A 25,525-nucleotide genomic window follows, 5' to 3' on the forward strand; every position below is an offset into this window, starting at 1 on the left:
GGACGATTTGCACCTTAAATCATGTAGAAATAATTTTTAAAAAATCATGTAGAAATAAACGGTATTATAAGAAGTGGGGAAAGTTTTGACCAAAAATTCTACCTCAACAACCATAACTTACTCAGCTTTCCTATACAAAAAAGTTGAGGTTTGAAATAAAGGTGGGAGGAAGAAATGGAAAAGGACCAAGGAGACCTTTAAGATCAAAACAATTTCAGGCTGAAAGGGAACAATCACCGAGATTCAACCTCTTTTCAAAGTTTTGCCATAGGGACAAATTACAAGGGTAAATTCTTTGGGTAAGATGCACATTTACCAAGGCGAATGTTTATAGTCACTGCCATTTGAAGTTTTGATCCTCAATTCATTTGAAACTTACCCAACACTATATGTACGACCTCTTGTATTTGCCTTGTACTGTTTTTAAACTTAAATTTTGAACTTTAAAAATACTGTATGTCTTATTCCCCCCAACTAATACTGTAAACTCTTTGAAATGGCTGTATCATGTCCCTGCCCCCATTCTTCACCAAGAGGGTCACAAGGAGCTCAATTAATCTACTGAATCTTGAACTCCTCCAAGTTTTTTGGAATGCCCTTGGGCTATGCATTCTGAAAATAGACACTCAACATCATGTTTTTAGTAAAAATCTAATGACCAAGAGCCCAGCCAGTGTAAACACATTCTTTCCACATCTTCACTTTAATGACAAAAGATTGCTTAGATTTAGAGAAGGAAAGGGGTGGATTTCTTTTACAGTTTGTTTAAGTACTAAAAAGAAGCAGCTGAGAGTTCTTTGGATTTTATGAGGTATCAGGGTACAACAAGCCCTGGGTGATCTAGCTTTTCGGTTATTGGTGCAAAGCTGAAGACCATACTCAGAGTAATATGGGTTAGCTCCCCCCTCTCCCCGCCCTCCATGGGCACTTGAAGCTGAGAGTTGTCTTGTACTTTAAGGTCCGTCCTGCCAGGCCATAATCCAAACGCAAACTCAGGGTTTCTCACCGGGACAGGCCCACAATGAAAGCAGAGGAGCTGCATGGAAAGGAGCCACATGCAGAGGCGCAACCCCCAGGAAACGTCCGAGACTCCTTCCCCAGAGAACCCCTTACAAAGACAACCCCAAGTAGCAGAAGCTCATTTGAACGTGGGCAGAGCTGTAAGCCGAGGAGACGGGCACATATGGACTGGGAACATAAGGAGCAAGGGAGCGAGGGCACAAACCACGCAGGGTGAGAGTCCACCCCGCGGCCAGGATGTTGTGTACCAGCGAGTATGTGAGCGTCTCAAATCTGCTCCGGAACTGGCGGCCGCACAGCCTGGCTTGGCACTGCCTCCAGGTGGAAGAGAAGCAGGTGGCTTTATTTTCTGAATGCGAATGAGGGAGCCGAGCCCGGGCTTAAAGAAAGCAGTGTTCCGCGGCGGGAACACCTCATCATGAGGCTCGGGCAGAGCGCGAAACTCGCAATGAGGCTTCCTGGCCAGAGCCGCCGACTGCACTGGAAGCCCGCAGTGGGAACAGCCTCGCTGGCCTGGGAGCAGCGCCACGGGAAGCCGTGGAGCGGGCCCCGCCGCGTCCCCCAGCCAGCTCCGGCGGCCCCAAGCGCCAGCCACTCTGCCGCGCAGCCAGCACAACATTCCATTTGAAAGTAACACCCACGTGCGCTGGTAAACAAGCGCGCGCGGTTGGCTGTGCCGCGCGTCCTGGGCGAGCCTGTGCGGCGCGCTCCCGCCCTCCTCCCGCACGTGTCTGCCAGCTCCGCCCGCGCCGCTACAGCGCTGCCCAGGCTCCTCCCCCTCGGGGGGCGCGCACCGCCCCCGAGCCTCGAGCTCAGCCACTGCCGGGCCCTAGAGCGCCCCGCATTACCGGGCGCGCCCCGCAGAGTGCTCTCCAACTTTCCTCCCTCGACGCCACCTCATCGCGGCGGGACCCATCGCCCTAGGTTGGCTCCCTCTCTCTCACCACTCCTGCCTTCTTACGTCCTCCTCCTATTAACTCTCCCTCCTTAAGCGCGCGAAGGATTGGTTTCTGGTTTTTCCCCTCCTCCCTCTCGTCCTTACAATTTTACTCGATTGTTTATTATTTGCTGGGGGGCGGGGGCGGAGAGGGGCGTCTGGGGCCTGGAGACTAGTGGCCGCGGCCAGTCAGCGCTCGGCGTGTCTTTACGTGTGAGCAGCGCAGCGAATGGCGACGCGGCGCAGAGCTCCCAGGTCACGCGCGTGTGGATACAATGACATCATCTGTTTGTACGCGTCGAACTAGCTTGGTGCAGGGGCGGGGCCGCGCGTCATTTGAGTGACGGGTCCTGCGCAAAGCCCGGAGCCTGGAGTCGGCCGGGTGGGCGGACTTCTGCGTACGCTGGGTTGTACCTTTTTGTGTATCCGAGTGTTGCCGAGCCCGCTCTAGACTCTAAGGTATCGCCAGTGACTTGGAAGGATTTCAGGAATAAAAGAAAGATATTGATAAAAGTGGAGTTTTGGTGGGCGTGTTGCATGTAGTGTGCATTCTTAGTACACAAATGATTTAGCATCTGCTTATTGGATACAGACTTCTAAAGATGTTTTTCTAAACCTAAAGGAGTTTTTCTTAAGTCAAAAATGCACAAGTAGACGTTTGCCGTCACTTACAAATTAGAATCAAATTATTTCCCATTCACAGCTGTTCAAAATCTGCTCTTGCGTTTAGGAATGTGAATAATTTGCTTTTTCCGGTGTTACATTTCTCCCCTAGTTTGCCATGAAAAGTGAAACACGATTGCGGTTGAGCGTCCTGGGTAAGAGACTCAGTGCAAACCTCTTAGTGCCTGATCAAATCTGAGGGCATCAGCTTATCGAAGTCCTGAAGGCACCAACATCTTCGCTTGTCTGCATTTCCACGCCGAGGTAACCCTTGCCATCTGCGGTCAGCATCTTATCTGGCGTGTTACCTGGTGTCCGGTTCTAATGGGGAACCCGACACCAGGGCGGGTCCAGAGCCTGGCGGACGGACACGCTTGCCGGGGACCCCGGGAGCCAGGCTAGTTAGAGAGGCCATGCGACTGCGCTCGTGGAGCGCTTGAGGCTCTGCGCTCCCCCCTCCCTCTTCTCCTGGGCCCTCACCGCGCTTTGTTGTCGTTGAGGCTCTAGGGAGAGAGGAGCCCGGCGAGGACAGTTGAGGGAGCCCGCCGAGTCCGGGGCTGCAGCGCGCGCCCTGACACCCACACCCGCAGCCCCGCGGAGCCGAGGCGCGCAGGCGCGCGCGCGAGCGCACGCACACACATCCCGACACCAGCACACCCGGGCCCGGCGCCCAGCCCTCCCTCTGGGCGGGGATCCGCCCGCCCGCCCGCCGTCAGCTTAGGTTGAGGCACCCTGCGTGTGTCTATAACTTTGTGCTTCTGCGGCGGCCGCCCTGCTCGTGGAAGGGAGGAGGAGGAATGTGGAGGGCGGCGGCGCGCAGGCTGACAGGCGGTTCCTCTGGCGGGCTGCGGCGGCAGCCGGAGCGCCTCTCCTTCGCGGAGGTTGCACGCCCCCTCCTCGCCGTGCCCCGGGCCCGCGCGGGATTGTGCGTCCTCCCCCCTCGTCCCTGAAGGGAAGGAACCGAGGTAGGCGCCGGAGCTGTGCAGCGGGGCGGCCGCCTTCCCGGTGACTCCGGATCTGCTTCCGAGCTGGGCCAGGCGCTTCCCTTTTCCTTCCCCGTGACTCGGTGTGCGCGCCCCCTTCTCTCCCGCTAGTGTTTTTAAAGGACTTGAGTGAAGGGGGGAAAACTGTCAAGATGGCAGCAGCGGGAGCAAGGAGGTGATGAACGTGCTGGTCCGGGTTTTCTGGCGGCTCGGGAGACTTGGCGCTTCCCGACCTGTTGGAAGATTTGTGTTCCGACTTGCCCCCACCCTCCGTTCTTTCCTGGCAAGGGGGTGGAGGGCACAACGTCCGTGAGAAAATAAACCGCACAAAACCCCAAAGTGGCCGTTCCTGTTCGGCTCGACCCTTTGCGAACACCCGCCGAGCTGCTTGCCCCGCTTCTTCCCGTCTTTTCTTTTTTCTGGAAGTGACAAGGGCCCGTCTGCGCTCGTACCCACGTTCGCCCTCCCGGCCCGCGGGAGAAGAGGGGAGAAGGGAGCTGCCCGCGCCGTCCCCGGGTTCGGACCCTCCGTTGGGAGGGGGGATGGCAAGGGTGCGTGGAGGCGGCAGGGCCTCTGACTGGGAGAAGAGCTGAAGACGCCACAGACTTTGGCGGCGCCGCGGCGGGAAGCACTTGAGGGCCCGAGCGAAACATAAACAAATGCACGCTCGCCCCGCTTCTGGCCCGGACCGCGGCTCCGCTGCGCCAGCTCTGGCCGCAACCCGCTTTAAAGGCGCGGCCCGCGCCCCTCCCCCGCCCCTCCCCCTTCGTCCCCGCCCAGCCACCTAGCCCAGGAGAGACCTGCAGATCTGGCGGCAGCAGCGGCTGCGTCGGCTGGGGGAGGGGGCTGCCCCGTGCGAGCCCGTCGATTCGCCGGTCTCTACCCCGCGGCCTGGCTAGGGGGCGGCGTCTGCTGCGCCAGGTTCGCGGGACGCACGTCTCCAGGTCTGCCTGCTCCTGGGAGGCGGGAGCGGTGCGGTCGGGAAGCGGCGGCGGGTGAGCACTCGCCGAGCGCTGGGCTCTAGCCCGGGGTAACCAACTCCCTTTTTCTCTCCTTTCGTGCCTCCCAGGCGGCAGCAGTAGCGGCAGCGGCGCCCGGCACCCGAGCCTTCGCGGCGTCTCCGTCCCTCCCCCGCCGCACCCCGCCCGGGCGGAGAGGAGAGCGCCAGAGCCCAAGCCGCGGGCGGGCGGCGAAGATGGCAGAGGCGCGGGCCTCCCCGGCCCCGCTCTCTCCACTCGAAGTGGAGCTGGACCCGGAGTTCGAACCCCAGAGCCGGCCGCGCTCCTGTACGTGGCCCCTGCAGAGGCCCGAGCTCCAGGGGAGCCCGGCCAAACCCTCGGGGGAGGTGGCCGCTGACTCCATGATCCCCGAGGAGGAGGACGATGAAGACGACGAGGACGGCGGCGGTAGGGCCGGCTCGGCCATGGCGATCGGCGGCGGCGGGAGCGGCACGCTGAGCGCCGGGCAGCTCCTTGAGGACTCGGCCCGACTGCTGGCTCCAGGAGGGCAGGACCCCGGTTCCGGGCCAGCCCCCGCGGCGGGCGCGCTGAGCGGGGCGACGCAGACGCCGCTGCAGCCTCAGCAGCCACTGCCACCGCCGCAGCCGGGGGCGGCTGGGGGCTCCGGGCAGCCGAGGAAATGCTCCTCGCGGCGGAACGCCTGGGGGAACCTGTCTTACGCTGACCTGATCACTCGCGCCATCGAGAGCTCCCCGGACAAACGGCTCACTCTGTCCCAGATCTACGAATGGATGGTGCGCTGCGTGCCCTACTTCAAGGATAAGGGCGACAGCAACAGCTCTGCGGGCTGGAAGGTGCGTACCCACCTCGGGCAGGCGGCGGGACCCGCCGGGCCTTCTGCGCAGTGCGAGACGCGCTTTCCATTCGTGGAGCGCGCCTGCTGGAGTGGGGGAAAGGGTTAGCAGTGAGCCTCCTCCGTGGGGCTTTGGGGATCCTTTGTGACCCCGGGAGGAGGGGGACCTGGGAGTGGCCGCGGGGGCGTGGGTAGCCTTCCTGGGAAGTTTCTGCCGTGGCTAGGTGCGGAGAGGGTCTGGGGACTCTGGAGAGGGGGCAAGGGACTCCGGTGAGGGAAGGACAGACGGACAAGAGTGCGTTTGCTGGATTCTCGGGACAGCACGGACGAGGTAGGTCCGGGGCCAACTTTGGAGTAGAATTCACGGTAGTGGGGGTGCGGGGAGTACGCCGCGGGTTGACTGAGGGGGGCGCGGGGGGTATTTGAGACTCGGTGCCGGGAGGAGGCTTTGGACTTGTGGTTGCCAGCCTGTCGCAGGAGCGTGGTGCGTTGTCACTAGCTGGATGAGGACCCTTGGGTCTAAGTTTCGGGCTTGTGGGTGTTAACTCCCACAGGCGTAAAGATCTTAGAAAAAGCAGTGGTTGCCAATCTTTTCCTGGCTGGCTCTCTGGTAACACCTTTATTGCTCAGAGATGTCTCTCAAGGAAACCTGACCCCAGTAGCCTCTGGGACGTTCTGGGGCCTGGAACGCGCCAGCTTTGCCCCTTCAGTGCCGTCTGGCCTCACCTGCTGCTCCCTCTGAGGCCTGGACTCGGGCGTCGTTTGAGGCTGGGTCCAGGTGCGGAGGACTCGCGGTCTGGAGCTTCACCTCGGCCTTTCAGATACACGTTGGGTGGCAGGGTTGGGCCGTAATGGCTTCTACCAGTAAGTGAACCTGGAGAGAGGCTCTCTACTGTTCCTTTTCGGCCTCTTGGGGCACTGGACACGTGGTAGGGAGAGGTGTGGAAAGGCCTATGATGTAATGACTTCCTGCAGTTGGGCATCCAAAGAGATTAGCTTCTGTGCCCCTGCTGATACCCAGCTGCTTTGCTCCTACTGGCACCTCATTCTCCTGCCCCTTCCCCTAAGATATGAACGTGTCAATACCAGGCAAAAGGGAGTTCTGCGTAGTTGGAGATATACACCGCTTGCTTATCAGTTGCTTCTATTTGCAATTACCGTTTTTTTTAATTAAAGAGGTAGTTACTTCTTTCTGTCTTTCCATTATTGTCTTTGAGGAGCCCTGTATCTTCCTGGGTTCTAGTAGGTGTATAAAATAAGAACAGTTTGACCTTAGCAGAGAACTGAAGCACTGGAGAGGAGACTGTAAATGAAAAGCTAAAGAATTTAGTGTATTTATTTTTAATTTGCTTTAAAAAAAAAACAAAAAACCTTGTGAAGTGCCTGTTTTTTTGGTTTGTTTTATGTTTTTGTTTTTCAGTTTTTTTATGGCCAGTATTGGAGAGGCCATGTTTAGATTTAAACCTTGCTTGGATTAAACAAACTTTAAAAGCAAAACGTGTGCTGTGATATTCCACAAAATCTGTTTCATTTCCTTTAACAAATGCTGACATTATGAATGTTACATTTGATTTAATTTTATTGCTTTGCCGAGGAATGCCAGTTGTGTGATATGAGATCTATTTACTGAAAGGATGAGTTCCATTTGAAGGTAGTGCTAATGTGATATCTTTTAAAACTGAGTTTCCAAGAGGATAGCAAGGGTTGATCTCAGGATACAGTGTTAGGAAGGGGAGACTTTACAGAATCTAAAAAGATGGATTTCGGGGTTGGGAATATTTTTCAGATTTCTCACACTTGAAGTTTACTTCTGCATGTTTTGAATTTGGTGCAGAGAATCTGTTAATTAAAAGTTAGCTAACTTTTAACTTAGTAAAAAAATTAATGTAGGAAGGGTTTTCACCTTTCCTATGATTTGTAAGATTACAAAAGTAATTTAATTCCACAAATAACATTTATTTCTATTGCGCTTATAGTTAAAAATAATAACAGTTTACTATCATTTGATTTAAAAAAAAAAAAAAAAGATTTATGTGAGAAAGTGGTATTACCAAAAATAGCCATGAATTGAAACTGGGCTAATTATATTTTCATGTAGCTTGCAGGATTTGCAGTAGAGATTTTGAGCCTAGTCATAAACTTTATGGTTTTATGTCCTAACCATTTTTTGGTGTCATAGGTTCTTTTTTCCTTCTCTGCTGTCTTAATCTCTCTTTAACTAAAATCTTATGAAATATTGTAAATTGAAACTCTCAGCCTTAATATGTTTAATACAGGGCACACATTTTATGATTATTTTTACTTTAAATTTTTACACCCATTCCATTTCTGAGTACCATGTGACAACTAATCCTTGAAGGCTAAACGGATATAATTTAGTTATAGTTTTTGTAAGATGACCTTTATCACAAGTTGCAGCCATGCAGGAACTTGCAAATCTTTGCTGATGGAGAGGGCCCTTTGAAACAGGCTGGTTTCATATTCCGATTATGACTAATAGCCAACCTTTTTTGTGTTTGTGGTTTAGTGGAGGCAGAAGAAGAGGGAAAAGGGAGAGGTCAGGAGCTAATTGTGACCCAGGTCCATGTGTCCAAGTTTCAGGAGTTGATTCCTGTCATGGTTAGTCATTTTGGAAGCATGCATGTGCATTTAAACCACACTACTTTCATTCTGAGTTGTGCATTTGGGTTTTTAACCTCTACAAATGTTTAGAATTCAGGTTAATATCTCCAAGTCATGTGTGCACATAGGCACAGCATGCAGGACGTAAGCCTTACTTATTTTGTGGCTTTTGGGGCCATTGCATTTCGAGATCCTGTAACTAGGATTATCACTCTAAGATCATAGAATGAAAGAATTAGAAAAGAAGCCTTGGAGGTCAGAATCGAGAACAGTGGTTTGAAGCTCTGGTTGCATATGAGAATCACCGGGGAGCCTTTAAAAAAAATATACCAGTACTCAGGGAATCTGATTTAATTGTGCTGGTGTGTGGGTTAGTGTTTGGTGGTGGTGGTGATTCTTATGTACAACCAAGGATGGGGTTCACTGATGTAATTTAAGTCCCTTATTTTATAGGTGAAGAACCTGATTCTTCAAGTTATTTAATGACTTTTCTAAGATCACACAGCTAGTTAGTACAGAGATAATTAGTAGCCACAGTTCTAGAGGTCTTTCGTCTTAATCACACTATTTTCCTCTTTAAATTGATCTTTTTTAAGGTCATTTACTAAGTAATGAAGTAATGAACAGTCTTACATAAGTAGAAGTTGCTTTCCTGAAAAGCATGTGTGCCTGTCATCTAAAAATGTCTTGGTTATTATTTTAGCATCAGAAAGATAGAGGACTATTGATGGAGGCTGAGTGCGTGCGTCATGTTTGTATAGCTGTCCAGTGTCTCTCAGTTTGGGAATTTGGGAACTATTAAGTCATAAAGGGGCAAAAAAGATAGCATTTTAACAAAAGGAGGAAGTTCTTGGTTAACTTAACTTGTGTCAGAGGCATATTGTGCCAGGGAGAAAGGTGATGGCTATCTCACAGGTTCTCTCACCTCAGGCATTAAAGTAGAAACGAATAATCAGATGTGGTTAAGAGGAGAAAAGGTTACATTTCCTTTAATTCTCATTAAACTTACTGGTACTGCACCCATATGTAAGCTGGTGAGTCCTCTTGGTTCCGCCTGTGTTGGGCAGACCTCTAGGACTCCAGAGTTTCCCTTGTAAGGCGTTTTTATCACTTATTCTCCTGCACACCCACACCTGCATTTCCCATGGACCAGGGCACGGAGACATTAGGCGGCCACGCGTTTCGATGGTGGTTCCCACAATTTCACAAAAGTGTGTGACGACTTCTGCTGCTACTTGAGGGTAATTCTTCAGGAGACCGAGACTTTCCTTCATGTGAGAATAGACACGCGCGGCTTCTTTCCCAGGTAAAACAAGGAGGGCTGACCTGCCACATAACGAATGCTTGTTGACGTCCTCACCATTCTCGTTTTTTAGATTAATGCATCCAGTTCATTTCAACCCACTGTACTAAGAAAGTGTTCTTTTAACTGCACTTTTTGTGTTTAAGAATATATTTTTTAAAATTTCAAAATGACAAAGTCGTCCTAATTCCATGTTGGCTCATAATCTTGACCTCAGTCACCTTTGGAGTAACTCACCAAAGGGCCAATTATGGTTGTGGGTGAAGAATCTGTCTTCTGCTTGGCCCATGTTGCCAGAGTGCTGTTTTGTAATTTCCTTTGGCAGTACTGTCTTTGTCAGTGATTCTCAACTCTTACACTTCCTCTTCCAAAAGCAGCCGTACACGAGGGGGGCTGTCTTTCCTCTTTTTCGAAGCTGTGTCATTGACCTACGAAGTGAAGAAATTGGCCCTTGCAGACTTCGCTCTGTGAGCCCCATGTAGCAGAGACTCTTTAAAAACGAAGCTAAGTTTATTTTGATATGTTTATCTCCTTCTTAGAAAATGAAATGAAGACTATTTAGGAGGGTTCTATTTTAAGAGAATGACACCATAGAAGAACATCTTGTCGTTAAACTTTTTAATACTCTACTTGTGATTCTTACTTAAAACCTGTGAGATATTTTTATTTGGAAAATTAATGAAGAGTCCATGTCCTACTACAAAGTCATTGACTTGCTCTGGTCAAAGGTTAGCAGACTCCATCCATCCAAAGATCTTCATTAAAAAGTGCAAAGATTAGACCATCGACTTACCCACTGCTGATCCCGTCCGATTCCAGATTCCCAGGGCTGGAGAGCATGGGATTTATTTTGTTTTCAGACCCACTCATCTTGCCCGTAGGAAACAGACTTGATCCTTTTATTCTTGACCGCTCATCTTCATCCTCAGCTTTTCCTGTATTACACATTGAGGGGTCCTGAAGAGCCAGTTTCTCTTTTTGCTGCTGTAGAAGGAACCGGGGATGACATATACACAAGTGGGTATCAGTGGTTGCCACAGCTGTGGGTACAGTAAGTGAGTAAAAGATTGGAAGAGAAAACCGTCTTGACCCATTTACATCCCATGCCATTTCATTCATTCAACAAATATTTCTCAAAGGCATTCTGTGTGCAAAGTATTCGGTCGGCCCCAGGGATAGCGTAGTAGCAGCACAAGGCAAGTAAGGTTCCAAGTCACAGGAGTTCACGTTCTATTGGAGAAAGGCAAAGTAAAACGTGCAAAGCTGTGCTCTGAACTTGTCATTGTTGTCCGTGCTCTTCGTTTTTTGTCACATGTGTACTTCTGCTTTGCCTAATGTTTCAGCTCTGCAGAGAAGTTATCAACAGATGGCAAAGTTGGTGTTAAGCTCTGGCTTGGAGCTGGCTTTTAATTCTCTACAGATTATTTTCAGCTTCTTTGGAGCTGCAAGGCCACTGTGACATGGCTCCTGTAGTTGGAATCTGTCTGGGAGAAGCTGGGGCTTTCCCAAATCTGCTCAGGTTAGAGTACCCCTGGGGCCCTCGCGGATCTGGGACCCCCGATTCTGTCCCGTGGGGCCTGGTGTAGGCGTGGCTCCCTTTGGAGTGGATGTGGAGCCTTGAGACAGGCGACTCAAGTTCAGAACTAGAAGAGGTCTTAGAGGTGATCGGACTATTTCACAGGTGAGGAGACAGACCAGGAGCATGCTGAGGGGCTGTCTCAGGGACCACAGCTCGCGGGGGCAGAGCTAAGCGTGTGTCCTTGTTAGCCCAGAGCTTCACTGTTCTAGAATGTCTGCTGCTAACCATTGTGGTTTCACAGCTGTTCGTGTCAGTGCCTACATTTCTGCAAACTCTTACTTCATTTGCTCTTCTCTGCTCCCCTCCCCCTCCTGCAGGGTGGCTCCTATGAGAGGAGCTGTTCCTCCTTTGCATTCTCCGTCAGCGCTCTCAGCTCACCTTGCTGGAAAAGGCTGCTCTGTCCACCCCGCCCTACCCAGCCCACCCCTGACTCCTGCCTGTTTCTTTTGTCATTTTTCTGTGACTCCTGTATGTTCCCAAGTACAGTGTAAGATCCTTGAGAACAGGAATGTATCTACCAGACAAATACACGTTTCTGATATGTGGAGCTGCTTTTGGTGTCACTGTGTCCTCAGCCCATGAGGACAGCTGTGTTCTGGGTTTGACAGTGAAAGGGGGTGATGTGACTTAGGAGTGAGGTGATGTCATGTGTAGAGTCTTTTGGATACTTGTAGCTCTGAAGGTGGCCTAAGTCTTAGGCCTCCTAGTGTCGAGCTTGATGTGATGTAGTGTAATTATGAAATGGTGCTCTGCTCTCTAAGGCAGTTCTCACGGTGTCATGTTTCCAGGCGTAGACGTCTCTGAAAACTTCATCAGTGCCAGTCACTACCCAGCACAGAAGCTGAGGGAAGCCTGATCTTTCATTAAGAGAAAGTTAGATCAAGTCTGCTCTCTGTGTGTGCACCCCACTTTATGCAGTGTCCATATGTATTGTCTAGAAAGACTCACTACGGGATTTGTTCAGCCTAAAATTTACTTGCCCACTTCTCAGAGGAGCAAAACAGTTGTATAAAACTAAGTTGTCTGTAATGTTTTGCATTTGGGGCTATATGTCCCAGATATACTTGAAGTTTTATATCCATGGATCAGAGAATAGAAGTCACGTATGAAGGAAGAAAAGAAAGCAAGCAGTCTTTGAGACGGACTTCTTCAGAGGGCCAGTCTGTAGCTCTTGTGAGCTAGAGCTTTCTGAATAGGTGATAGGCTAGTGATTATGATAGAGGATCCAATTCTGATCCCATCATAGACTCAGTATCTGTCACCATTTTACTCTTGACCAAACAATTGTCATTTCTCAGTATAACAATTTCCCAAGTCATAAAAAGCACAGTAGCAGGCATCCATAGGACATTGTAATGTATTGCTCCTTCCTGGTAAAATGCAAATGTATGTTGGAGTACGTTTCAAGCTGGGTTTTTCTAGACTGTGCATCTTCCGCTTTTCACTTGGACTTTTTTATGAGATTTTTTTAATCTTGAGATTTTTTTTTCCCCTGCAATGAAGTCGTTACTGTTCTGGGATAACATTACAAAGAGAAATGGACCAACTTCTCTGATGGGCTGCAGTTCTTCCAGTCACTTGCTACTCCAGTAATCGCTTATGGTGAAGAAGCCAGCTTATCCTGGGGACCCAACAGGCCTGGGTGCCCAGATGCACCCTCGTCCTGCAGTGGAGAGGTGAGCGCAGTGGAAGGAAAGCTCCTGGTATACTTGTTAGAGAGCAAGGCCAATGCAGGTAGAGACCCCTTACCCAAACAAAAGAAATTCATTAGCTTTCCCTTAAAGTGAACTCATCAAAAAGCCAATAGCGACAGATGTCAGGTTTTTTGGCAGTTTTCAGTATGTGTTTTGTAATTTCTTATTTACTTCTTTGAAGACCTTTGCATGTGTGTGTGGGAGAATCCATGTCATGTTTTTCCTTGTGTTTTAGAGGTCTAGAGAAATTTATAACTTGGTTCCTGAAGCCATTGAGAATTTATTTTAAATTCAGAGCCAGCAGAGGGAGTACACAAGACTTTAAGCTGATGTCAAGTATTTTTTCCTCACATAGCTAAAGTAGAACCTTGACTGAAAACAAAACCGATATCTTTTAACGCTTCTGTATAGGCTATGTCGTCATTAGAAAAGGGTAACTTGGAGGAGGGGTGGTTAAAAACCTAAGGTAACTTTTTGAAAGGAAACCTTGCTCTTCTAAGACCCATGTTCTACATCCCATCCCCAAATAGTTAAATAAAAGCCTGTTTAACTGAAAAATGTCCTCCCCTGTCTTTAATCCTTTTGCTGTTCCACTTTTGATAATATATATGAATGTTCACGTATACCTAATACCAAACCTCAAAGTATGTCAAATGTTTAGGTCCGTGGAGTGTTCTGTGTTTTAGTGCTATATTGGTTGAGACTTTTGATATTTTCCAGAACTTCAGTTGGCTATGGATTGAGAAAAGGTAAAAACGTTATTTCCAACTCAGATGGAGTAGTCATGGATCCACTGGACATCAGAAGTTTGAAATTTTTTATAGTTCTGTAATGCTATAATTTGTTATTTCCCTCCATTTTTCCCTGTGTCTTGGTCATGGTGGTTTATTTTAATTTTGGAGTTATAGTGGGTTGAAAAGTATCCTCTAAAATTCATGTCTACCTGGAACCTTAGAATGAGACCTTGTTTGGAAATAGCATCTTTCCATAGGTAATTAGTTAAATTAAGATGAGGTCTTATTGAATTAGGCTGGGCCCTAACTCCAGTGACTGGTTTCCTTATAAGAAGAGAAGACTCTTGCACTAGATTTAGAGAAAACGAGTGAAGACTGAGGCAAAGCTTGGAGTGAGGCCCTTACGAGCCCATGAACTCCAGGGGTTGATGGGAGCTGCCAGGAAGAGGCCGGGAAGCAGCCTCCCCTGGAGCCTTCAGAGGGAGCCGGGCCTGCCAGCACCTTGACTTTGGATTTCTAGCCTCCAGCGCTGTGAGAGAAGATGTTTTGGTTTTTGCAGCCCCTAAATTTGTGGTCATTTGTCACGGTAGCCTTAGGACATCAACACAGGAGCATAGGAATGGAGAGAGGGACAGACAGGGCTGCAGATAGAGGAGAATAATAAAAAGGTGCCGTGAAACTCTTATAATCATTCATAGGTAACTTTCTGGTAATTTAAATTTCCTCATCTGCCGTGAGGATGGAATGGAGGTATGAATTCTCCTCTGTTTCCTTGTTAGAACTATTCGAACTTGTCCCTCCCTCCCATTGCTGCTAGAGTTTGTCCGTGGCTCGCTCCCCACTCCCACACTGAGTTTCTTCTTCTTGGCTTAGTGTGGGAAGCTGGTGTTGTGCAGGAGCGGGCTGACTGAGCTGTGGTTTACAATAGCTGGTCTTCGAGGGGAGAGGAAAGCCTGGGGTCCTCCGCGGGAGGAAGGCTAGTGTTGAAGAAGAATCTTCTCTTCCTGGTCCCTGTCAGGGTTTGAGAAGATGGAGCCCTGTCAGGTTCATTGGCACAGATGACGGTAGGAAGGCTAATCCGGAATCTCTTACGTTTCCTCAGCTCCTAATAAATATCCATCACCGTGCATCGTTAAAGATTTTTTACATGTGTGATGAGCTTTTACTCTAACAACAACTTTCAAATATGCAACATTATTACCTATCGTCACTATGATGTATGTTACGTTCCTGTGACTTATTTATTTTATAACTGGAAGTTTATAACTTTTGAAAAAAGCTCCCATTTTAAAAGTCTCTACTATGACAGTGGAAATGTGATGGCTGTGTGCGATGTCAGAGGGGTAGTAGATGGGGGGAGGGAGGTTGACACTGTGAGGGATATAAATGATAAATGTCTAACTATTACATTGTTTTCTGCACTTGAGTAAAAAAAAAAAGAAAAAAAAGTCTCTACTATGTGTCACATTCTTTACATATACAGAAGGTGCCAAAAAAAAATGTATGTACATTTTAAGAAAGGAAAAACCTGTACTAAAATTGTAATACTTAATATATAGATAACGAAAGATGAATACAAGTTCCGTGTATACATTTTTTTTGGCACCCCCAGGATTAGCGTTGATCCTCACGTGAATTCTTCGGATACTGTCTTGAATGCTTATCTTCCCAGTTTTGGCTGAGTCAGCGGGACACGTCTGTGTGTGTCGATGGGGGAGTGGGTTTGGACCCATGATTTAGGCTCCTTCCCTTGGTTCTTGTATGAGCTAAAAACTTAAGAGTCGAGTCAGTGCCTGAGCTTTTAGTGGGGGAGTAGAAGCAGTGGTTTTAGAATTCTGTTAGAAACCTGTTGCTTTAGGATTCTCATTTTTGTTTGGTCACGCATGCCCTTGCGTGACCATGGTTTACTATGGGTCAGATACAAAGTGTACCATGTAGAACAAATAGAGTGAGACATAGTGTGTAGAAATCCTTTGGTTGGGATATTACCTCTTGAGAAGTTTCTGCCTTGGGAGAACAGAGTATCTGCTTCTGTAGGCTTTAGGTAGGTAGATGAATGACAGTACCACCAAGAAAAATGGATTTCAAGAAAAGTGGATTTCAAGAAAAACAAAATTTACAAGAAGTTCCTGGGAGAAATTTGGTTGCTGAATCAGATCTCATAATTAAAGGTATTAAAAACTATTTTGTGAGGTGGTTGACTCTTTGCAGTGCAGTTACTAAGGGTTCTAAAGGCAGGCTGCCAAGACAGAAACAGAAAATGTTGCATAATGCAAGTTGCTGGCCAGGTTAAAGTGTTAATTGAAGAGCTTACTGCTTTTGTCTTCAAGGTAAAAATATGTATCAGTAGGACCTAAAGTGATGGTTTTAATTGGCCACGGGAATGCAGGACCCATTGACCCTAAGGTAAAATGTGGCTAACAGAATACTCATCTTATGAGTGTGAGGGGGAAAAATTCAGAATCTCAGTTTCATAGAAAAGATGGGTGAATAGTGTCTGGATTGTGTCCAAAAGATAGACTGAAACCCTATGATAAATATGGAGCCAGCAGAATGGTTCTGCCTGATAACTGAGTATAGCCACGGGGTGAGGGTGGGGTGGGGGGAGGGGCTGGAGGCAGTTGTAACAGAAGGTGGCAGTGGTCACTGGACTTCTAAAGGTAGACCTCTGGGTGTAAACCTGAAGCTTAAGGAGGGCATAAAATTATATCCACTATAGCTTGTTAGATGTCTCTTTGAAAACTGGTGCTACATCAGAAAGATCAAGTGGGTAGTTAAGTCATTAACTCACAGAATTCAAATCTGAAAACTGCTTTTTTCTTGAAGTGTCCTAATAATTGATTTTAAAAATGATATTTCTTTCATCATAAATTATCTAGATAACTGCCTTGGTTCCATATTTCATATTAAACTCGGCCGAGTGATGTTTAAAGCCTTCTGCTCACCTTCCTTTCCTTTTTTTTCCCCCTAATGTAATTTTAATATTTAAAAACTCAGTATAGCTTCTTCTAATACTGTAATGATTTTATAAAGTAAAATGCTTTCTGTCGATTTCTCCATTAGAACTTTTCATGTTGGTAAATTCCTAAAAAATGTTTACCTGATTTGAAATTCAGTGTTGCTGTAGCTCTTGCAGAGTTTTTACCTTACACAGGTGCTGTCCTGGGGCTTTGTGCCAACGTTCATTTCCAAATCGAGGACTTGTTCATCTAACCCTTCATACATTTGTAATTTAGTCTGTATTGGGTACCTTTTTTCTGTTTTTTTTTTTTTTTTTTTTTTTTTTTTCCAGTTGGTAGAATGAGAAGGGACATATCTTTATTCACTAGTTATTTTTCAGTACGGTCCCATTGATAGGTTAATTTGCCATGTATGAATATACCTATCATGCAAATAAATAGTGGCCTATGGACTAAATTTTAAGCAAGGTAATTTCTTCTAAGTAAAAATTGAAACTCTGAGCCCAAACATTCTTTTGCTTTTCTTTAGAAAAATAATGATCATTTAGAGCAGGTGCAATTGTGTAACTTGGAGAAGCCTGGAATGTCTGTGAAAATGCAGTGAGCCTGATTATTTTACAGTTATCTTCAAGCTGATACCAGGGTGAGTGTGCTTGCTTTGGCACACGTGGGCTCTTAAGCTCCTGGTAGATAACGTCCTAGGTGAGCTAGGATACTTCTCTTGAAATTAGTGACCTAGATCAGGCCTTCTATCTCCAGCCCTGCCCAATAAAGATAAGCTTACAGCCTTCTGTTTGAATAGATGCATGTGCTCTGCTTCACTGAATTACCTAAATCCGTCCTATTTAGTGTCTCCCTTTCCAAGAAAGGTCCTTATTTCAGGCTGAAAGTCTAGGTCATTTGGGCCATGTGTTAGGCTTTACCCCTTTTAACCTTCATGTTGCTAAGGTGAAATTTGGCACTTGACCATCGCCATCCTTTAAGTAGGTGTAGGTATGTTCTGTAGGAGGTGTGTTGGGGGGTGCTTATTCCTGTAGTTTTGTAAAATCAGGGAATGCTCTGAGTCAATTTGTGGGCAGTCAGTACTATAAGTGAAGTGCCATGTTTTAAATTAGGAGAGCTAACTTGTGCTAGTGAAAACTTTCTTATAAGTTGATTTTAAGGTGATTACTTAACAAATGAATATTTTTATAAAAAATATCATTTTTAAGATGCAGATTTATCCACACTTTAGTTCTTTAATCAAATCAAAAACTTTGAAATGATGAATCCATTTTAACTGTTAGTGCAGTGAAACTATATCTGGATTTTTCTCTGTGGGCTCCCAGTGACGGCCTTGTGGATGTGAGCAGGGACTCACCTGATGTCTGTCTCTCTTACCTGCCCTGACATTGCCTGCTCTGTTTTGTGTTGATCGTTCTGCCTTAAACAGGATCATAAAGCTTTCAAACATTTTTTTTCCTAGCTTGTGACCACATGTATCTGTGCTAGTCAAGAAGGAAGAGAAAAACTCTATCTTGATTTTATCATCCACGTCTTACGATCTTACAACCTTGAAAACTCATTTGTCACTGTGGTTACTGGGATTTCAATCACCAAGTGCTCTGAAAGTTACTTCTTCAGTCTCTTCCCTCTTGCCTCCCCTTAAAAACAACAACAATAACAAAACAAACAAACAAACAAAAAAAAAATTTCATTTTGGTCAGGGATAAATTTTATTTTTCTGGTACATGATTTCAAAGTTGAACTTGTAAAGAGTTTGTTTGTGAGAAGTTAAAGCTCTTTGCCTCAAGTTTCTAGTTATTAATTCTTCTGGAAAAAGAAGTACATCTTGTTAAAAGGGTTTCCTAATAGGTCTTTGGACTCTTTCCAGGTGGTTGGCCAATGAGGGCACTTCCTGGATTCATCAGGCATTTCTGATTTTTGAACCCGAGACAGCTGACATTGGGTTGATCCTTCGATCAGTCTCAGAATCTAAAAGCCTCAGTTTCACTTGTCCCAGTTGTTCCCTGCTACTCTCCCATTCTTTTCTCTTTCCTTTTATGTTTACTGGACATTGTCTAAAGGAGGCTTAGCTCTCTCTTTCCCATCCACCGATTATCTGTCTATGACATTTCTCTTCCATTAGTGGTTTTCAACCGCACTGCATTTGAGAATCACCCAGGAAGAGTTAAAAACAAACACACACACACTTGTGTCTACGTCCTGTCCTAGACCAAGTAGATCGGAATCTCTAAGTGTGGGGCCTGGACATTATATATTTTTTTAAATTCCCATGTGATTACAATGTACAGTTAGGATTGAGAATCATTGTCATAGGAAAATGAGAGATTTACAGCTGTGGAAGTTATCCACTATTTTAACACTGACTTTTAGACCTATTTCCAGCCTGTCCTGCATGGGAAGATCACAAGGTAGAGTTTACTGCTCCCTGGAAGCTGCATATAAAAGGAGCACCGTCAGCCTGGGATCCATGAGGACAGTTGGCGTCTAAGACAAGGGCCTCATTACCTAATAAACTGTGTTTAACTAGGATCTCCTCCTCTGCTTCCTTTCCTGTGAATGAATGTGGTTTCTTGAAAGTTTCCAACTCCCACCTGTTTTTCTCGTTGTCACTGGACCCCAGTGAACTTCAAGTTTTCAGGAATTTGTAAGAACTGGTGCTGCTTCACGTCTTTGCATAAGACTTGAAAACTGAGACACAAACTTAGTATCCCTCCTTTGTGCAATCTGATCTGATATACTAGAAGGTTCTATATTCTGATGCATAAAGTTGGTGGCTCTCAAATGTGGGCTCCACAGCAGCAGCAGGAGCGTCACCTGGGAACGTCCAAGAGCCTGTTGGAAATGCAGATTCTTAGGCCCACCCCGACATACTGAATCGAAACTGTGGACCCAGCAATCTGTGTTGTAACAAGATCTGCAGGTAATTCTCCTGCAACTTGAAGTTTGAGAACCACTGCTTTATGTCATTTGCTAAGTCTGGAGTTCCTCTAGTGACAGTTTAAGAGTCAGAAATCCAAATTCTCATACCATCTTGCTTCAGAATGCTGACCATAGTGGGAAGAGATGAATCGCCATGTTGTGGTTTCTGTTGAAATGTAACGGAGACCCAGCCCCTGGAGTATTCTAGCCTTCCCACAGATCCTTGCTTCGGGGTCGCCTTCTGTACCCTTCTGCGTGACAGTAACAAAGGACCTGCTCAGGTACACAGGGGAAGCCAGATGTGGTATTCAGAGGACTTGTATTCAGCCTGGACTCCTGTTGTTTTGTGATCTTTCCCCTTTAACTTGTCTGTTTTGGTCTTTGGGGGATGTTTCTAGGTTTCACACCAGCATCAGACGGGAGTAGTTGCACTGACTCATCCCCAGACGGTCGTGGGACATGTGGGAGAAAGATAAGATTAAAATGTGCTGGGTGTAATCAGTGTGCGAGGGTGAGTGACGCGAAGGGGGAGGGGAGGCCGTGGTGAGGAGATGGCATCCATCTCGGCTCAGGCGCCTACAGGGCGCACAGCCTCTCACCTTTACCAAGGTGAAGCCAGGTAAGGATCACAGCAAGCAGGATAGCTGCTGGTCGGCGACGGTGGATTCTGCAGTGCACTTAGCAGGGCCTCATGGTCAGTCACATCAAACATAGCTGATGGCTTTGGGAATATAAATAGTGCAGAGAACCGTGGCTTGGCCGCGACTTGGAAGTTCATTTAAGGACCTCTTAGCAGCTGCTTCAGAATGTTGCCTGAGATTCATAAATACTCTTATGTCCGACACATCAACCAACAACAAACAAACAAAAAACAGGATTAGTTTGGATTACTAGCTCACCTTTTCCTCCTTGAAGCCCGATCTGAGATGGCATGGCTTGGGCGCTGTGCTGCAGGGGGGCGGTGATCTGGGGTTCCTCCTTGGGCACGGGGAGGGCAGGCAAGTCACTCACCTCAGACTTGCCAGGATTCTTGAGAAAGGTCAAGAAGACAGGCGCAGGGGTTGACATTGGAAGGTTCATGCAGGGGTGGCTGAGGCTGCATTGAGAGACTGGTGTATGGGGAGGAGAGTCCTGAATACTGTGCTGGGCGCCCTGTAAACAGTTTTCAGAAGTGGACTCCAGGAGAGTGCGGAGGACTTCTGAGATCAGAGTCCGTCAGGTGCAGCTGGTGGCGCTTGACGTGCTTGGCACGATGGGATGCTTCCCAAAAGTGCCGCTGCTCACGGATGAAAGGTGTCAGCACATGTCAGTTGATTTCCACTTTGGTTTTCCAGAAGGATGATCCACGGCTTGCTGTTCTGGGACAGGGAGAGGGGGGTATCTTGAAAAAAATGTGACATCTAGGATGCATTTACAGAGGAGTCAAGGACCTTAAGGAACCATCAGGCTCATAAGAAAAAGCCTCCCTGGCAGCAGGCGAAGAGCCTTGGCACCCAGCCCAGGGCTCACAGGGATCTGAGCCCTTAGCCTCTGTGGCCTGGATCTGAAGGTGGTAATAAGGGACATCTATCTGCTCAAGCCCTCTTTGAAAACCCCCTCTAAGAAACGGTGAGGCCTTTGGTTTTGAGAAGGAGGTCCCTGCGCCCCGACTTATACGTAATGCTGAACTGGGGAGAGCTGCAGTTGAAGTTGGAAAACTTTTATCCCCTTTCCCAGCAAAAGGCAAAAACCATGACATCTGCAGTCTACATTGGTGCAAATGGCGGTGATGTGTGCAGTCAGCCTTAGGTTTACTGCTCATTTTCGTAGCTATACCTGGAAGCTACTGTTAGTTGAACATTTATTATGTGCCAGACACTGCTGAGAACTGTATGCATCTTAGGTCTTCCTCTGTACAGATGAGTAAACTGAGTTACAGGTTGGTGAAATGACTTGGTCAAGGCCATACAGTTGAGTGACAGAGGCAGGATACCTGCGTCAATATGTCTCTACTTGGATGAAATAACCTCTGAAATAGTGGAGGGATTTTGATTTTATACTCCTACCTGAGACCTCACTGGGCTGTTTCTTCCTGTCACGTCCTCCTTTTGGTTTAAAAGAAGAGAAAGGAAGGGAGTTTGCTTGGTCTGTTCCAGTTAAGACAGCTGCGTTCTACCTGGCTTGTCACTCTTTCAGAAGCCGTAGAGAACAGGCGGGAGTGCTAGGTAGTGGCCAGGCCTTCACACGGAGCACAAAAGGCTTTTCAGACTTGCGCTCCCGGGAAGTGGAATTATTCTTAGGGATGGGACTCCCCAAACTGCCTGTTTTTTCTAGGCTGCAAAGCAGATGTATATTCCAAGGATAGTTTGCAGATTCCGAGCTGAGATACCGAGACGCCCTCACTGAACCGCATTAACCTTCCCTGTGGTCACGGCTTTCTCGCTCCCCCTCTCCCTGAGGAAGTGGACGCGACCTAATTGTAGACCACCACTGGGGGAACGGCCGCGTCAGGCTTGGCCTGGCCTCAGAAGCCCATGGGTTATGTAGGTCTAGCTTTTAGTTTTTGGATCTGCTTCACATTTGGAGGCCCAGCCCATTGTGTGTGAGGGTTTAAGAAGGTGAAGTGACGTGAACAGGTGTTGAATGATGGAAGCATGAGGAGGTGGCGCGGCCAAGTTGCGAATCGTGGATGATTACTTGATTGGCAAACAGGGATCTAGGCGCCTTGGATGATGGCCCAGTAAAAATACCTTGGCAGAAGCCAGAGGGTTGTAGCTGTGTGATTGTGATGAAATATTAGGGGCCATCGCTGGGTTTAGGACAGTTGAACCATTATGTAATTTCTTCAAAGAACGTTATCAAACAACACATACGTACTCTCGGTTAAATGGTATCAGCAATGAGCACATTTTATAATTAATATGCAAACAATTTGCTTTCAGTTTCAGTCTTTGAACCATTGAGAAACTTTGGGGAGGAAAGTGAACCACGGCAATTCTTATTCTGGAAGGAAAAAGAAGAAAACAGTTATTTTGTGGCTCTGGAATAGTAAAAAAGTAATAATGTTTGTGTTTTTATAATGTCTTCCAAGGAGTTCAGAATTATGAATAATTTCTTCTTTGTCAAGCTGGGAGAGGCGTTCTGTCTATAAAGTAAATATCCCAAAGTCCCCTGTATTTGACGGGCAAAGGAACGAGAAGAAAGAAATAGGAAACTGTATGTCCCACCTTTTCTCCATTATCACCCTTTCATGAAAAATGATTTGGCGCTTGCTGCCAAGACTTTGTTACAAGAACTTGGTTGTCTGGTATTTCTCATCTGCATTTTGAAAAATAAAGTATCTCTTTTTTCTGAGATTAATGACAAAGATAAAGCTTTCTCAGTGCTTTAAAATACAGGCTGCACACTCTCCAAGAAAAAGCCTTAAAAATAACCTAGACTAATTTTGGAATATTACATAAATGGAGTTTTTAATTATCATATAGGGACAAAATCTTTTCCTTGCACTCTTAGTCCCCAGAAAATAAAGGAGAAATCAACCTGCTTTCTTTGTTGGTTTGGCACAGGCCATTTATTTATGAGTTGCTTAAGCAAGTGCCTACCAACTGCTTTTACATTAAATATAGGGCTCATCCTACACATCTTGTTTTCCAGATGTGGGAAGCGGGCCCAGCAGGCTCGTGACTTGTCCTAGAACTTGTGAGTGGAAGTGAAGGTGAAGCACATGCTAAGAAGTCCAAGATTCCCAGCCCTGTGTTCTCGTGGGAGACAGTTTTTCATCTGAGAAGTGACTTGGAAATCTTTAGTTGAAACAATTCAGAAACATCTCTTTTCTCGGTCATTGACAAATAATATTTTTAAAGAGCTTGGACTTTTTTAAATGAAATTTTTTCATTCTGCATGTAAACAGAGATGTCTTACAAGAGGTAGAATAAATGAGCTGTTTGTAAGATAATGCACTTATCCTATTTAACTTAATACCGGTCAGTTAGGTTTTTGTCACGTAAATAAGTGACTCCTAGAAGATGGTAAAGGGTGGGGTTATTTCTTTTTTGAGGAGATAGTTTTCAGGGCAGATTTTTGATATTTTGTTTTCTCTTGCTTCCTGTGTATAAAGCTAGGAAAGCCAAGCCTGACCCAGAAAAAAATAGTGCAGTAGGTCAATCCACGCCTTGATCTATTATTTACTACCTGTGTTAGGTGTAACTGGCCCCACATCTGCCAGCCCAGTGGACTCCTGACTCTTAATACTTAGACTACCCTTCTCAGCAGCCTCACTTTCTGTACCTAACAGTCTCTGTCCATCTCCCTTGGGCCCTGTGTCCTGAGGGATTTTCTAGGGAAAGGACTAATCTGAGCAGCCAATTAGTGCTGAATTGATGATGGAACATCTGAGTTCCAGAACTGAATGCCTTGGATGTCATCTGATTTATCCCTTTCTTTTCTGCATGAGGAACTTAAGGATGAGAGATGCAAAGGCACTTACCTGACAGTGCACAGCGGGGCCACCCTTAGTGATGAACTGGCACAGTGGTCACCAGTCAGCACGGCTGTGACGGAGGAAGAGCCGCCCCCCTGTCCCGAGGACCGGTGCACATGCCCATGCCTGCCTGCACAAGTCTTCACTTCTGACACCACTGCGTTATTCTTCAGGGAGGAACAAGGCTTTTTTATTTCACTGTGGCCAGTCTGGAGGCATCCTGTGGAAATGTACCCGTGGAAGCCATCCTCAGTGGCCACAATGCTGCCTTAGAAACCTCTAGATCTGGAAAAAGGATTGCTGGTATAATGCAGTGACGGGGCCTGAGTTTTCTAAGTGGTTGTGACTTTGAGGGTTGTGACTTTGGGAAAGAGTTACATTGCCTGTCATGTTTCGAAGAATTAGTTACTTTGTGCCAGAGGAGTGGGTACAGTTGTTGGATCAATGGCTTTAATTGGTAGCAATTTGCTGCAAGAGGAATGTACGGTTGTTCCAGTCATAATGCTGGGCAGCCCGTATTGAAATACTGTTTGGTAGGCTTGGGTCTCTTTTCTTGGGAATCAAGTCCCCAAAACAGCTTTCTGTAACCATTCAGATCTGATTGATCATGCTAAGTTAAGCTCTTCGGGAGGCATTGGAGAAAGGTGGTGGTCTTTGCAACGAGCAGTTTCTTTGGCCTTGACACTGAGAGTGAAAGTGCCACTTCTGGTCACTTTTAATGTGACCAGGAGATTTCCGTCTCCACACTGATTATTGAAAAGTTTATAAAATGGGATTGCTAATGCTGCTGTGAATTAATCTATGTGTGTTTTAAAGGTGAACTAAAAATATAGGAAATTACCTGACTACAACTCCTGCGAACAAAGTTTTCTTGGCCACACAAGTGGTTGGAAATTCTGGCCCCTCAGCTGCAGATTGGTGGCAGCGGTGCTAGCTTCTGCTGTCTGGGCCAAGGTCTAGGCCCAACCCCAGAGCTTACGTGACACGGTCATTTGGGGACAGAGCATGGGCATGTGCTGCCTGGGCCACAGCCGTGATAATTCATGCCTCTGTTGCATTCACCCACCCTGGTGATGCGTGGAAGACCAGGATGGATGTGGGAGTGGCCATTGCCTTCGTTGAGTTTACAGTGTAATGTACGACAGGGAGGTGCCCACAAAACGTTGCAGCATTTCTAGGGAGACTGCACTAAGGAAGGCCCCGCTGGGCCCAGAGTCTGCCTGCCTGGAAAGAAAGGAAGTCTTGATGAGCCGTGTATCCCGGCGTGTATTTCTGCCCATCCTTCATCATTTTCACCTTTGATAATGAAATTTCTGACAGTACAGTGTGTTGTTGGAGTTCATTTTCTTTTGTTGATAAAAGTATTACAGTAATCAAAGAATTCCTTGTAAAAATTTTGCAACCCTCAAGGAAAAGTGATAAAACACAGAACCCCGCTTGATAGATTGCAGGGTACAGGGAGGAGGGAGTTGCCTTTTCTATCGCTTTGGCTTTGTTATTTGTTTGTGTAACCGTGAAAGAATACTGAGTCTGCTTTTTGTAAAGGAGATAACTTGGCTCATCCCTACAATACGGAGTGTTGGGTGAATTAATGAGTGGAAGGCACGTAATAATATGTGGCACTTGTGTAGTCCTTTCATGCTTTCACCTGGAATCTTGCCGTCTGGAAACTTGCATTTACAAAGATGCAGAGCCAGCTTTGGATGATACTGAGTCCAATGTGTGTTTAAAGTGGCTTGGATTTTCACTGGCTAAAGGAGGTTGTAGACTAATAGAATAATAAAAATGATAGCGTTTCCTAAGGAGCTCTGAATAGCCTCAGAAGCACTCTAAT

At 46.7% G+C, this 25,525-nt stretch overlaps 1 protein-coding gene across 2 annotated transcripts in view; it reads left to right on the forward strand.

Moving 5' to 3' along the window:
* The first annotated feature begins 3,446 nt into the window (after positions 1–3,446).
* Positions 3,447–25,525, forward strand: part of FOXO3 (forkhead box O3) — a 108,832-nt gene continuing 86,753 nt past the window's right edge. Inside the window, exons 1-2 of one of the 2 annotated variants that reach the window (XM_019734995.2) lie at positions 3,447–3,585; positions 4,673–5,416. In XM_019734995.2, the coding sequence (XP_019590554.2) occupies positions 4,799–5,416 (618 nt within the window). In that variant the 5' untranslated portion in view covers positions 3,447–3,585; positions 4,673–4,798. Of the gene's footprint in view, positions 3,586–4,393; positions 4,548–4,672; positions 5,417–25,525 lie in introns of those variants that run through there. The other variant, XM_019734993.2, reaches the window with a different exon arrangement.

This window comes from Rhinolophus sinicus, linkage group LG05 (assembly GCF_036562045.2).
Source record: "Rhinolophus sinicus isolate RSC01 linkage group LG05, ASM3656204v1, whole genome shotgun sequence".
NCBI lineage: Eukaryota > Metazoa > Chordata > Mammalia > Chiroptera > Rhinolophidae > Rhinolophus > Rhinolophus sinicus.